Here is a 10792-nt window from a genome sequence, read left to right on the forward strand (position 1 = left end):
TAACCACTTTTCTAACATCGTAGAAAATCATGAAAACAATTTATTTTGACACTTCACAAAAAATCATAAAAAGTGAAGTTAAACGTTAGCGTTTACTGAACTGGGATGTCGCCTTCTGAGGTATGTAAGAACGGCTGACCCAGAGAAGTGAAGGAGAGACTGAATTTGCCAATTTACATATGTGGGGTAGGGGGTTCTCCTTGTTTGGTATTTTTATCCAAGGACGTTTGTTAGGAAACTTAACAAGAGCTTCTGCTTTTGGCGTCCTTTATGTCGTCGAAAGGAGTGTTTTCTGGTATTTTGAATTTGGGAATTCCGTCGGAAGTCTCGAGATTCAGCAGCCCTTCCAGAAATAGGTGTAGTGAACTGACCTTGGGTTCATGACTTGCAGTAGTCTTATTACGCAGTCGTTAATTTATAATTAGGTAAATTCGCCTCGTCAAATCTTCTGGCATTCCGATCCTTCCATCCACGGAAAATATTTTTTTGGCCGACAACTGGAAAAAATTTTCCGACAAAAGGAAAAATTTTTTCCCGACGACAAGAAAAAAATTTCCAGTTGTCTCGTCCGCTTAAACCATTCAAATTTTCGAAAATTGAGAACTTTATTGGTCGAACTTCAGAAAAAGTTTTTCTTCGACAGAAAAGTATTTTCCTTCGACAGGTAAAAGTTTTTCCTTCCGACAGGAAAGGTTTTTCCATCGAAGGACAACAAACAGATTGATGACGTTCCACCAACGAGTCATTCCAAACCAGAGGAACCTAAAGAACCAGCCCTGCCCTCAGTTGCGCAAGTACTTCCGAATTTACTACAATTCCACTCTCAAGGTTTAGTACCCCACACAAGGCTTCCCGAACTACCTCCTCTGGCCTATGCCCTTACTGCCCCCAACCTTGGATGTTTCAGCAAGCCTTCCACCCAAGCAATTCCAATCTCAATCCAAATCGAAGAGAGACCAAGAGTTCGAAGAAGGTCTGAAACCGTTTACGCAAAGAGTATGCCCCAGCTTCCAATGATGAGAAAGTTGTTCCCGGGTAACCAAAAATATATTTATGTTACATGTTAAGATCTAACACGTTTTCTAACACGTTTTCTCACCCTCATAACTTTGTCATGACATTCTTCGATAAACTAAACGTAATGTTTTGTGAAGAATATAGCAACGCGGAATTTCAGACGGCTTGCTTTTTATACAAAATTCATGCAGGGAAATTCTTGAGTTTTGGTTGAAAGAATTACGGGTGGAGCCAAAGTGGCTCGACCTCAAAACAAGCATTTTATGAGTTACAAAGGGTGTTATGAATGAATTCCAAAGGTATTTGCATACATTCTGACCCTGGTTCATTTTTGTTCCGGACCAAAAAATATTATTTAGGTAAAGTTTAGATCTCACTGTTTTTTTACCTCTTTTTTCACCTCTTGAATTTGTCAAGACTTCTTCGTAAATGTTTTGTCAAGACTTTCTTCGTAAAATGTTTTGTAAGACTTCTTTCGTATGAGTGTAAGGACCAAAAATATAATTTAGGCGTAGAAGCGTTAAGATTCTCACTGTTTTTTTCACATCTTTTTCACCTCTTGAATTTGTCAGACACTCTTCGTAATGTTTGTCAAGGACTTCTTCCCGTAAATGTTTTCGTTATTGCCACTTTGTGCCGTCAGTCAAGTCAGTCAATGAAATTTACACCAAAATATAATTTAGGGTAGAGGTTAGATCAACCTGTTTTTCTACCTGTTTTCTACCTCTAGCAGTGAATTTTTCATGAATTTCCTCTTAAGATAGGGAAAAAATAAAGTTAGTTTTATTTTGTATGGTAAAGATATATTATTTCAGGTAATTTTTTTGACGAGTGCAAACGATTCACTTCGTCAAAAAAACAGTTATAAATTTGAAAAAGCTGTCATTTTTTGATATTTTTATTTTGATGACGAAATGTCGGGATAAGATGGTTAATCTAACACGTTTTCTAACACGATTTTCTACCTCTTGAATTTGTCAAGACTCTCTCGAATTTCAAGCTAAAAGTGGTTTTGTCAGCAAACTTCTTCTGTAAATGTTTGCAAACTTCTTCGTACAAAGTCTTTGTCAAGACTCTTCGTAAAGTTTTTCAAACTTTCGTTAATTTCAGACTTCATCGTAATGAGCCGTAAATCAGACAAAATACTATTTTAGGGTAGTAAGTTAGACCTAACCTGTTTTCTAACCTGTTTTCTACCCTCTTGAATTTGTCAAGACTTCTTCGTAAAGTTTTGTCAAGACTTCATTCTACATTTTTGTCAAGACTCTTTCGTAAAGATTTTTGTCAAAACTCTTCGTAATGAGTGTTAAAGGACCCAAAAATATAATTTAGGGGGTAGAAGGTTAGATCTAACTGTTTTCTAACCTGTTTTCTACCCTCTTGAATTGTCAAGACTTCTTCGAAATTTTGTCAAGACTTTTCGTAAATGTTTTTCAAGACTTCTTCGTAAATGTTTTGTCAAGACTTCTTCGTAATGAGTGTAAAGGACCCAAAAATATAATTAGGGTAGAAGGTTAATCTAACCTGTTTTCTACCCTCATTTCTACCCTCTGATTTCATGACTTCTTCGTAAATGTTTTTCAAGACTTCTTCATCGTAATGAGCGTAAGAAGACCCAAAATATAATTTAGGGTAGAAAGGTAGATCTAACCTGTTTTCTACCCTCATTTCTACCCTCGTGAATTTTCATGAATTTTCCCGAAATAAAAAATAAAGTTAGTTTTATTTATTATTATTTTTTTATTTGTATGTAAGAACAGAAATGTCAACAATCGGCACAACAAACATTCAAACAACTACAGCACCAAACTCGTTAGTCATGAATCCTACGTCAATGTTGGTAGAGATGAAAAGCTTCATTCCTTCTTCATTTACTTTCGAAACAGAAATCCAGAAGATAAAGCAAGAACTTTTAACAAGTAATTTAGACTGTTGTGCGAAGATGAACAAAATGAACAGTATCTTACGACATGCAGGACCTGGGGAACATTTACCCAAATTGCCTGAAATCCAACAACAAAAACTAAACTATTCCTGAATATCGACGAAATTGAAGTCAAAGCAACTGACTCAGTAGAAATTAAAGAAATTCATACGTAAGGTTAACTAATGAGTTTCTTGATTTCATTGCAACCACAAATCATGGACAAAGACCTGCGATATGGTATATAAGAATGTTTCTGACATATATAAATCTGAAGAATTTAAGACCTACGACAACTTTGTTTCGTTAGTTGCTGAATGTGTATGGCAGATAAGAGATAAAGATAAAAAGATGTAAAAATATGGAACAAACAAATTAAAACAGCAGCTTTTGAGTAAAGAAAACCATTGACGCCTTGGTTGTTCTAGCAGAGTAAGGTTTCAGAATATAACGCAAAATGAACCCGCAATGTTCAAAATGTAAGGCAGCAATGAGGAGATATAACTAACTCCGTCAAAGAGATAGAAAGAATTGATGAAACGACTATGCAGATTTAAAGAAAGACAGCAAAAAGCCAGCAGAAGATAAATGGACATGTTAGAATTTCTGAACAAAAACTATCCAACAGCAGAAGATTTCTTCTATCTGACGTCAAGAAGAAATATAAAGAAACCTTCGCATAGTTTAAAACATTCTATATCCTCAGCGAAGAATAGAAGCTACAAAACTGATCTTAGAGTCTCACAATTCATAACGATTTACCATGTAAAAACGCTTATAAAAACTGGGGTAGAAAAGAGGTTAAAAAACAGTTAGATCTAACTTCTACCCTAAAATATATTTTTGCTTAAATGACCAAAAATTCTGAGTAAAAATAATTTTTAGGCATGTGTCAAACCGTTGAGTTTTCACAAAAATTTAAAAAATAACGTTTACCATGTGAAACGCTTATTAAATAACTAGGGTAGAAAACAGGTTAAAAACAGGTTAGATCTAACCTTCTACCCTAAAATATATTTGTCTGATTTACGCTCATTACGAAGAAGTTTTGACAAAAACATATACGAAGAAGTCTTGACAAAACATTTACGAAGAAGTCTTGACAAAAACATATATACGATGAAATCATGAAAATTCACCGAGGGTAGAAAACAGGTTAGAAAACAGGTTAGATCTAACCTTCTACCCTAAATATATTTTTGCTGAAAAAATGACCAAAAATCATGAGTTTTGTGTGTTTTAGACCATGTAGAAAACAGGTGAGAAACAGGTAGATCTAACCATCTACCGACATTCTCGTCAAATGAAAAAAATGAAAAAAAAATGACACTTTTTCATTATATAACTGTTATTTTTGACGAAGTGTCAACCTTCACTCTGTCAAAAAAATCCCTGAAATCATGTCTTTACATACAAAATAAATGAAATAAAACTAACTTTATTTTTATTTCGGGGAAAATTCATTGAAATTCACAGAGGGTAGAAAACAGGTTAGAAAACAGGTTAATCTAACCTTCTACCCTAAAATATATTTTTGTTCTGATTTACGCTCATTACGATGAGAAGTCTTGACAAAACATTTACGAAGAAGTCTTGACAAAACATGTACGAATAAATCTTGACAAAACATTACGTTCAGTGTTGACAAAACATATACGTTCATGTTTGACAAAACATTTACGAAGAAGTCTTGACAAAACATATACGATGAAATCATGAAATATTCATGAGGTGGAGAAAAGAGGTTAGAAAACAGGTTAGATCTAACCATCTACCCTAAAATATTTTTGTCTGATTTACGCTCATTACGAAAAATCTTGACAAAAAAATGTACGATGAAAATCATGAAAATTCACGAGGGTAGAAAACAGGTTAGAAAACAGGTTTAATCTAACCTTCTACCCTAAAATATATTTTTCTTGGTTTTATGATTTACGCTCATTACGATGAAGAAGTCTTGACAAAACATTTACGTAGAAGTCTTGACAAACATGTACGAAGAAGTCTTGACAAAACATGTACGATGAAATCATTGAAATTCACGAGGTAGAAAACAGTTAGTAAAACAGGTTAGATCTAACCTTCTACCCTAAATATATTTTTGCTGAAAAATGACCAAAAATCTGAGTAAAATGGCATAAGATTGCTTCCCTCGGAAAAACCGAGAGAAGAGATTCCGTATGAAAACAGTGAAGCACAGCGAGTAGGTAAGAAACCTTAGTCGCCAAAACTCTATGAAAATCATGAATTTCCTTAAGATAGAAAAAATAAAGTTAGTTTTTTATAAAATATTTTTTTTATCCGGAATATAAAGACAGATATGTCAACAACAGAGAACACAACAACTGCTATCGTTCATGAAGCTATAAATGAAGAATATGAGTACATACAGTATAACAAACAGTTACGTCTCATTCGTTCGGTCAAAGACGATATGTACCAAATGCAAAGTATTTTGACAGCATGTTTTGCACCAGATACTAAGAAACCACAAGACTGGTTTAGGAACCAAAGCACTATTGAACTATTAAATGAAGCTGAAAATTCGACTACGGATTTTCTCGTAGTCGCAAAAACTCGAGTAAGTAAAAAACCCCAGTCGCCAAAACTCTATGAAAATCGTGAAAATTTGGCAAACGGTTTGAGAGGATATTATGTACATAGACTTCTTGTAATGCTGTTGCAATGTGGGCTTCGCCCGTTATGCTTGGTATATTTACAGACTTCTTGACAACTCACAGACAAGAACGTGAAGAGATGGAAAGAAACTTCATGCAAAAGACAAAAGCCTTCAGAAAAGAATACCACGTTCGGTACCAAAAGGAAAGGAAAGAAACTATAAGTATATGATTTATACTGAAGAGATGGGAAAATGAAAGACAGAGATATGGTTATGTTGCATTTAGTCAGAAGAAACAACAAAAGCTTTTACGACCTTGCTAAGATTTACAAATCTGACAGAAATTGGTTCTATCGCGAAAACTTACCGATTTCAATGACACCAAATGAAGATGTGAAACAAATAGTTCAAGATACTTTACCTCAAACACACTATGTATTAAAGGTTGTACAATTCTACTTCAAAGAAGATTTGCCATTGTTAAAAGAAAAATAACAGAGTATTTTGACAACTTCAAACAAGTAGAGTAAATGCACTCATTTATTTTTACGCTTGACTTTTTACAATTTGAACTTTGTTTGCGTAGATATGAATTCTGAAAGAAGTATGAGGGTCTTGTATGACTTTGTACTTCTCCCATAGTTCATGTCTGTCAAACTACCTGCCATGGATCTTAAGTTCCATGAAATCGTCTTCGGACAATCCGGGAAAAGTATAATGTCAGTAAGTATTCTTTTAACATCCTTACTTAAACTCTTTGCTGTCTGTACACATATTACGATTGAGATGTTAAAGTGTCTGAGCTTCTTAAGAATTCGACACATATCTTGTTCTCTATTCTTTAACAAAGGATGAGAAGCAAAGTCATCTAAGATAAGAAGACATCTATGAGGGTAAGTCTTCCAATCGTAAGATTGCAATTTCTTCGAAATGTATTCTATCTCTTTCTGTTTGTTTCTGAAGTGTTTCTTCTCTAATATTCTCTGCATTTCCTCATTTGGGTCTTTAAACTTCGAATTGACATACTCATTTATAGCATTATACTTCAAAACTCTTCTTTGGTACTTCTTTATCCAATCTAACAACTCAGTATCCTTTATACATACTAACTTAGACTTCTTTATAATATCTTTGAACGAATTGACGGTTTGGTCAAATTGACCAGAAGTACTACAAATGACAACTAACTCATAGAATGGGTTCTTCTCATCTAGTTCTTGTTGTTGTGCAGCCATTTTAAGATAAGTGAAAGTCTTACCAGACCCAGGCGGTGCAATTAGACCTGTTATACCATTCTGAGCAAATAAGAACTTGTCATGTATGGGTTTTATCTGAGCATTTTCCAACTTCCTCTTGTTCTTATTTAAAACATTCTCAAATTTCTTGTCAATGTCAGCAAACTTTTTTTCTAACATATTTTTAGAAAAATTAAAATTTTTATCTTTTAGAAAATGTCTAGCGATTTCGCTATCTATATTCGAGACAAGCTTTTCGACAGCAAAACATCTGTCGACCATAAAATCTTACATAGTGTAAACAAGAAAGGTGAATTTGTTCTAAAGTTCTGTTTCTGGGAATATGACAAGAACCATAAAACATTAAGCAGAGCAGTCTTAAAATTTGTCAATGACAGACTTGTTGACAGAGATGACGCCTCTTGGAGAGATGAAGTCCAACAAAACTTCTTAGAATGCAAAGAAGACACATGCGCTGTTCTTGAAGATGAAATAGAAAACAGAATAGAAGAGCTATTAAAGGACAAAGAACTTTTACAAAAATATGGTTCTGAGAAGTTTGACATAACTCCACCAGAAAAGAAGAAGAGAGAAAAGAAAGAAAAGAAAGTAGAAGAAGAGAAGAAAGAACCTGAACCAGAGAAGAAGAAATTTGACATGTAAAAATAAAATTTTATTTTTAGAACATTTCTGGGTCAATGTCAATGTTCTCTTCCTCTTTAGGAGCAAACACTGGCTTAGACTCTAAAATCTTTTTACCCAATTTACCTTGAACTTCTACAACTTTAGACTCATAATATTCATAGTCGTCTGCTTTCTTTGGTTCATAAGGTATAACAAGTTTGTATGCTTTGCCTTCTTTAAGGTTTGAAAACCTTCTGTCAAAACTTTCTTTGACTGTTAACAAACCTTCTATGTCTAAGTCTTCAAATTTCGCACCATTTTTAGTCACAATAGCAAACTTAACTGGTTCGATGTTCCAAACTTTGCTGAATGAAGACTTTTCAAAATGGTAGAAGTAAACATTCAAATATGTGAATGGGTCTAGTTCTTCTTTAAGTCCTGACATGTACTTGTTTACTGAGATGAATTTCGTCATCTTTTCTATCGGATAAAAAAATATTTTTTTTTAAATTTACTCATAAAAATTTTTCTTTGTATATACACCATTCTGTACGTCTAAAAGACTTTTGACATTTGCCAAGAATGTTCGTTTAGACGCTGTCATATAACCATATTCTTGACAATATTGTTTATACGAATCGTACAATGACCTTTCATCTAAACACTCAAAGTCAGTTTCATCTATGAACAGTTCATATACACTCTTGTTTGCTTCTAACAATGTTTGTCTCTCTTCGGTATGTGGAATTTGTCTTGGATTGAACTTTGAAATATCTAATGTCATAAAATATGAGAACAAGTGGTTGTAAAAGTCAGATGTCAAAGTTTCTGCTAAGTCGTCAAAATATTCTGTATCTTGCATATGAGAATCTGACGTTCTGACAACTACATATCTTCTGTCAGAACTTTCTAACTTCATCGGAACAGCATTGTTTGAAACCATAACGAAGTTTGCAACATTTTCACAAACTCTTTGGTCTTTATATTTTCTTTCAACAACTCCAACTTTGTCTGTTATAAGACTCTTCAAAGCATCTGAGTTCAAAACTTTTGTTGTATCTATACTTTGAAGTTCGTTACATACTATAAGTTTCATATTCTCTATTGAAGAGTTAAATTTACCGCAGATGTTTTCTAAGTTTGTCATATTAGGGTTCGAATAGCCCTCTAACAGTTTGCATAAGATATCTGTAAAGAATGTGTTCTTACCTGTTCCTTGTTTTCCAATTATAATGAGAGCAGTTTCATTCTTAGCACTTGGATGTTGTAAGATGTTTGCAAACCAACATAAGATATACTCATAGACTCTTTCGTTTCCATTGCATATAATTTCTTTGACATGGTCTAACCAAGCTTCTATAATATTTTCTTTCCATTCTACTTGTTCATATTTTATATCCAGTGAAGATAGAATAGAAGTTTGGAGAAGGTGTATAAAACTTTATACCACGAACTGAAAATCTTCTAACTTTGACAATAAGATATCCCAAGCATCTAACATCTTCATGCCAACTTGTACGAACTTTTATTTTCTTAAGTTTCTGTCTACATTCTTGTTCTGAAACTATTGTTGCTCTTGGTTTTGTTAAAGACTACATCCCATTCTTTCATAACATAACATTCTGGGGCAGAGTCGACATAAATGACTAAACGTTTCAAATTCTCGACTGCTTTGTTATAGTCTCGAAATGGACACATATTTCTGAATGCTTGGAAGTCATAAAAATCTGAAACATCTATTCTGTACATTTTTATAAAAATAAAAAAAAATATTTTTTTTTATTCTTGACTTTGTTGTTGCATTTGTTGCATTTGTTGTTCTTGAGCTATTTGTTGTTGAAGTTGTTCTTGTAATACAATACTTTCACCAGTTGCATCTTCCAATTCGAAACTTTCTGCCGTCATTGACAAATACATAGGACATAAAAGTTTTACAGGAACAAAGTTTGCGTCAACTAAGGTTAAGTTTATGTTTGCTAAAGTGTTTGAGTTTACTAAAGCTGAAAACTCTGCATTCGAATGAACAATAGGCAAACCAGCAGAGAGAATGTGTTATTTATACGCATAAGTATCTTTTGGTCATAGTAGTTTCTGTCGACATTCGATAACACTTTGAACCTAAGTTTGAAACAATATAAAATAGGTGTACTTAAAGTCAATGGAACAGACATTCCTTGTATGACACCTTTTCCTGTTATAGGAAAACTGTTGGTAGTAAAAACCAGATATAAGTTTTGTATTATAGCTCATATCGTTTATAGTAAACTCAGTCGGACATCCAAACATAATGAAACCTGCTCTAGTTGCAGCACATGTTACACCGTACTTAAGTATTAAATAAGTCAACAAAACCTGTTGGTGGTATATCTGAGTAAGTATCTTCAAAGGAGTATTTTTACCATTCACAACAATAAAATCTTCTGGTGTCAAAGAGCAAAACAAGCTTTAGTCGTCATTGTTTTAAGGTTAGTTTACAATATCGTCCTTGAGGACTTTGTAAGTTGTTGTTATAGAATTATATGACTCAGGGTTTTTAGTCGTAATAGTATAAACCATTATATCTTCTGCCATTTACATATATTTAAAAGTTTTTCTGAAAGTGGAGAAGAACTTCATCTAAACTTTCACATGGCGTTTCTTGAAGTTCTCTGTCTAAGAAGTTCAAATATTTTGTAAAGACATAGAACTTTCCTTTGTCTACACGAACAAACAAAAAACAGGGTCTTTCATATCGTTCAAAAGTGTGTAAAGTCCTTTACATGAAATAAAGTCTATATTATTTTTCTTCAAACATCTTTCAAGAAGTTTTGACATTTTTACTTAGCAAATAAACTTTAATGAAATGTTGTGGTCGTCAAATATTTTATAACGTCTGGGAAACTATATTTTTAAGTTCAACGTTTTACCTCCTTTCATAACGTATATCTTGTCAATGACATTATATGAAACACCACAGCAAACTAACGTCGGGTTCTATTTCTTTGATGTTTATATCGTGCCTCTGTCAAAAGTTTCAATAGTTCTTTCAAAACTTCATGAGGTGCAATGACATATGAGTTCACTTTTTACAGGGTGTGTTCGACCAAGTTTAACATTATACTTAAAGCTTGACAAATCTTCTCCTGAGTTTGAAGTTTGTCTTTCAGTTGTTGGTAGTCGTTTCGAATATCTGCAACAGAACTTAAGTCTCTGCTAACTTCAGGATATGTTGGTTCTTTTACAGGAACAATTGTTATACCATCTTCGTCCTCGTATGGTTTCCCCACTTCAACATCTCTGTCTTTGACATTGACAATAACACTTTGACTGTTTGTTTGAGTTGGTGAATTTAACTTCACATCTGCCACCGCCATTAAACCTTTTGAAACACTT

General features: G+C 33.5%; 2 protein-coding genes and 3 pseudogenes across 5 annotated transcripts, besides 1 other annotated feature; 3 read left to right on the forward strand and 2 right to left on the reverse strand.

Annotated features, from left to right (window-relative positions):
• Positions 1-2779: 2779 nt before the first annotated feature.
• TVAGG3_0740360 lies at positions 2780-3722 on the forward strand (annotated as a pseudogene). The gene has a single exon. A coding segment is annotated over exon 1 (943 nt).
• Positions 2780-10792: part of a mobile genetic element that runs on past the window's edge.
• Positions 5262-6091, forward strand: TVAGG3_0740370 (annotated as a pseudogene). The gene has a single exon. A coding segment is annotated over exon 1 (830 nt).
• TVAGG3_0740380 lies at positions 6108-6796 on the reverse strand (annotated as a pseudogene). Its single transcript has one exon. A coding segment is annotated over exon 1 (689 nt).
• On the forward strand, positions 7013-7459 carry TVAGG3_0740390 (uncharacterized protein; the record flags this gene model as incomplete). The annotated part of the gene is made up of 1 exon (XM_051244855.1): positions 7013-7459. The coding sequence occupies one exon, from the start codon at positions 7013-7015 to the stop codon at positions 7457-7459; it is 447 nt and encodes a 148-aa protein (XP_051091442.1).
• Positions 7476-7895, reverse strand: TVAGG3_0740400 (protein of unknown function, DUF4108 family; the record flags this gene model as incomplete). The annotated part of the gene is made up of 1 exon (XM_051244856.1): positions 7476-7895. The coding sequence occupies one exon, from the start codon at positions 7893-7895 to the stop codon at positions 7476-7478; it is 420 nt and encodes a 139-aa protein (XP_051091443.1).

This window comes from Trichomonas vaginalis, chromosome III (genome assembly GCF_026262505.1).
Source record: "Trichomonas vaginalis G3 chromosome III, whole genome shotgun sequence".
Classification (NCBI taxonomy): Eukaryota; Parabasalia; order Trichomonadida; family Trichomonadidae; genus Trichomonas; species Trichomonas vaginalis.